The sequence below is a fragment of the Metopolophium dirhodum genome, chromosome 1 (assembly GCF_019925205.1).
Source record: "Metopolophium dirhodum isolate CAU chromosome 1, ASM1992520v1, whole genome shotgun sequence".
Lineage (NCBI taxonomy): Eukaryota > Metazoa > Arthropoda > Insecta > Hemiptera > Aphididae > Metopolophium > Metopolophium dirhodum.
In genome coordinates this window covers 36,153,307-36,157,381 of record NC_083560.1, presented here as the reverse complement: position 1 = coordinate 36,157,381, position 4,075 = coordinate 36,153,307, and the positions used below count along the sequence as shown (strand labels likewise).

General features: G+C 35.6%; 1 protein-coding gene across 1 annotated transcript; it reads right to left on the bottom strand.

Annotated features, from left to right (window-relative positions):
• Nucleotides 1-367: 367 nt before the first annotated feature.
• Nucleotides 368-3,371, bottom strand: LOC132936606 (glucose dehydrogenase [FAD, quinone]-like). The gene is made up of 5 exons (XM_061003363.1): nucleotides 3,224-3,371; nucleotides 2,892-3,062; nucleotides 1,946-2,664; nucleotides 1,541-1,831; nucleotides 368-1,023 (listed from the first exon to the last, which is right to left on the bottom strand). The coding sequence occupies exons 1-5, from the start codon at nucleotides 3,369-3,371 to the stop codon at nucleotides 472-474; spliced, it is 1,881 nt and encodes a 626-aa protein (XP_060859346.1). The 3' UTR covers nucleotides 368-471.
• Nucleotides 3,372-4,075: the final 704 nt, after the last annotated feature.

Sequence of the window (4,075 nt, the reverse complement as noted above, 5' to 3'; positions counted from 1 at the left end):
TAGGTACAATATTTCATATGAATAACAATCATACAATTTGTAATAATATTATTATTTTTCTTATAATTACTCTGTCAATGTTATTTTATTTTAATGTAAGTTTTAATTTGATTTTGTGTTAGAGAATAATATTATAATGTAATAAATATTAAATTTGACTGTCTACCACCAACAAAACTACACTAGTATTGTGAATAAAGGAGGTAGATTCGTTGTAATTATAATGATGTTTATATGTTTAATATGTTTAATTTATATGTTATTACAATAAAAACGTTTTAAAAAATTAAAAATTAAAAAAAAATACATATGTATAATGAACGTATATTTATTATTTATAAACTTAAATAAATTAAATTGAATTAAAATTATTTCTAATAAAAATAAAAATGAAAGAATCACTGCGGTAATATTAAAACGATTTCAGTGCAATTTTTTTTTCATTATTATGCGTTCAAAACAAAAAAAATATTAAAAAATCAATTTTTCGTATATTATTTTCGCTTTTCCTGCTGTCATACAGTCATAAAAACGGGACGGTTTGTCATTACGCCATGTGTCCTTAATCATATCCGCGGCCTTCTCAGCTATCATTATGACCGGCGCGTTGGTGTTGGCGGCGACCAGCGTTGGCATGATGGACGCGTCCACCACCCGGAGCCCATAGACGCCGTACACTTGGAGCTTTGGGTCTACCACGGCGGTCTTGTCACCCTCGGGACCCATTTTGGCGGTACCCGCCGGGTTGTACGTGGACACGGTGTAGTGCCGAACCATGCACTCCCAGTAGGCGTCCGAGTGCCGTGGAACCGTCTGACAACCGGGGAACGGTACGTCGTGCAGACGGCTGTCGAACTTGCGGAGAGACGCGGTCTGGGCCATTTCCAACACAAAATTGACGCCCCTCACCAACGTGTCAACGTCCTCTCGGGCCGTCAGGTAGTTGGGTAAAATCTTGGGAGAGTCGAACGGGTTGGCGCTCCGTAGCAGTATTTCGCCGCGGCTCTTGGGCTTCAACAATATCTGCAAATATATAATAATATGAAATGTTGATTATCTCCACAGTCATCGGCGATGGGTGGGAAAGTGTCGGGGTTCAGTATATACCTACTATTATTGCCTATCGGACTCTGAATATTCTCAGTTCAGATTTAGATCACTAATAAAGTATAAAACCAGTGAACTTATTTCCAGCTACAATGTAATTCTATGAAATTATTATTTTATTTTTCAAATATCTAAAAAATTACATTTCTTGAACAGCACCAAGTACTAATAAATATCAAAAACAATCTGTGCAATGAATAATACGTGTTAAATTTATACGTGAAACAGTTAATGCAAAACAAATAATACCTAAGTACCTAGCATAAGCCATTATCGATATATAAAATATTTAAATATGAGGAATATGTTTTGATGAAGCACTTGTGTGTATAAAGTATAAGCCCTATTAGTTATTGAGTCAACTACGATATACTTTATGTAATTTTTATCTGATATTTTTGTTTTTCATATTTTTTTAATACATTTTACTTACAGGTAGAGCGGACCAAACGTCTTTGTGAAGAATCGATTTATACATAGAATCGTAAAAAGAATCTTTTAGCCCATGAGCTTTCCAAGTGTTGTTTCCACCAAGACCAGTGATGGTGGAACCAGACACTAAGTTCAACCCGATGTCTGGTTGCTCAGTAGACAGATTGCCGTGTTTCGAATTTATAAACGCCAATCCTTCAACACCAGCCATGATCGTTAGTAGCCCTTTGCGCATCGTCGCATAGCTGAATGCCGTATTGACGTTTTGCACTCTGTTATGCGTTACTGAAACCTGTAAAACAAACGAAAGAGCATGTAGTTATATTATAATTCACTGCATTGGGTATGTCATCACAATAGTTTCATAACATTCAAATAAAATAACTTTTTATTAATAAAATATCACCTCTCGGTTGGTCAAAAACGTCAGTCCTCCAAGTCCGATATGATCTTGAAGATTTTTTCCAACATCTAAACTAGAAATAATGGGTATACCCATTTCTGCCAGATGACTTTCAGGACCTATCCCGGAGATCATGAGTAACTGTGGAGAATTTATAGGGCCTGCTGACAGCAACACTTCTTTTTCTACCCGAACGTAGTACCTGGTGTTATTTTTTATCAGTTCAACACCGATCGTGATTTTCGTTACAGGATCTATGACAACTCGTGTGACAAGCGTATTGAGTGTCACGTGCAGGTTTCTTCGCATCCTGGCTGGTCCCAGGAATGCCTTCGCCGTACTGCACCTTGAACCATTTCTGATGGTGCCTTGTGGTACCATAAAACCAGTTTGTCGTTTGCCATTAATATCGTGTACATCGTAGCCCATTTCTCTCCCGGCCGCCATGAACGCTTCAGCTAGTGGGGTATTGGCCGGCGCTTCCGATACCGTGAGATAGCCGCCAGCCGAATGGTACGGAGTACGCGCTAAGGACGAATCTTTGTTGTCCTCAGATTTTTTAAAATATTGGAGCACGTCATTGTACCCCCAACCTGAATTACCTTGTTCTAACCAGTTTTCAAAGTCAATTGGGTTTCCACGCGCATACAACATATTATTTAATACGCTGGACCCTCCTAAAACCTTGCCCCGAGACCACCTACACCTTTTTTCATTCATAGCTGAAATATAAAATAATAAATTAAATAAATTACGTAATATTACACAATATTTAAATATGTTCCTATATATGTATGTACGTATGAATGTTTACATTTACCTACTATATTATCATGTTTATAGGAATATCTTGTATGAATGGGTACATTATGTGAAATGTATATTTAATGTCCACAAATGTTTGTCTATATTTTTTTATAGTAGGTATAGGTACTTAAGTATTACTCACCCAAACACGCTGTATCTTGAGACTCGGTTATATATTGCCAATCAGTATCGGATAGTTGCTGGTGGACAGTCAACAAAGGCACGCCCGATAGTATAGTTTCGTGTCCTCCAGCTTCTATTAATAGTACACTCCAATGTTCGACTTCTGTCAGTCTATTAGCCAGCACCGCACCTGAGTAATTGTTGTATTTTTAGTTCATATTAAGTGTGTTTATTTAACTTTAAAAAATTATCGACACGATATCGTGATAAAAAATATTACGAAAGTGTATAACGCATGTATTATACTATTATAATTCTATAAGGCAACGATATAATTTGTATTATTTTTACCTGCTGATCCACCGCCGACAATAATGAAATCGTAATGGCTGAGTATTGAATCCCCAGGCAAGTCTATGATCCCCGATGAAGTTTCATCAAACAGATCGCCGTTGTAATAATACATCATAGTAGCAAATAAAACGGCCAGGAAAGACATTTTCCTTCTAACTTGTGGAACAATTATCGCATCTATCTCTAACATTTTTTTTTATGTCCAATTCACTGAAGTAGTGTAATAACGCAAGTGAAAAATTAACACTCGCCTTGTCTCGATTGATAATTGTGTATGTTTTTACGTTACGCTAAGAGGCTTCACTTCTATATGACCTAAGGGCTGTATAAAAATAAAAGATGTAATATAATTTTTAAACCGATAGAGGTACACGTGATCTGCCGAGCGTAAAATTTGTAATATACGCACTTGTAAAACGGAGACAACACATACGGGTGTGTGACCAAATCTTTTTTACCTTACACACTTATTTTAAAAACATTGCTTACCAAAATATGAGATTTTAAGTGTTTATTTTAAAAGTGTTTGAAAACATTTGATGACATAAGGTACCGTTTAAAAGTCATTGCAATTTATTTGATTGTAAATTGTACAATATACGATTACGGCTCGGTTAACAGGACGTCACACAGGCGCATTAGTTGTTTCCGTCTTACAAATGTAGGTACACCGTAGCAAAAACTCTTTGTAAACTTTACTCCCTTGTATACTTCAATTTTTAATAATTTAATGAAAAAAGCCAATGTTATCACCTGATAACTTTAAACGTATTTATGTTATCAAAATAATAAAAAGTGTTTAAAAAAGTTAATAATTTTTTAAATAGTTAAATAATGTGATTAAACATT

Coding starts and splice junctions, on each gene's coding strand:
- LOC132936606 (XM_061003363.1), bottom strand. CDS start 3,371: ATGTCTTTCCTGGCCGTTTTATTTGCTACTATGATGTATTATTACAAC. Junction 2,665..2,891: donor TCAAGATACAGCGTGTTTGG/GTGAGTAATACT, acceptor TTTATATTTCAG/CTATGAATGAAAAAAGGTGT. Junction 1,832..1,945: donor CGTTTTTGACCAACCGAGAG/GTGATATTTTAT, acceptor TTTGTTTTACAG/GTTTCAGTAACGCATAACAG.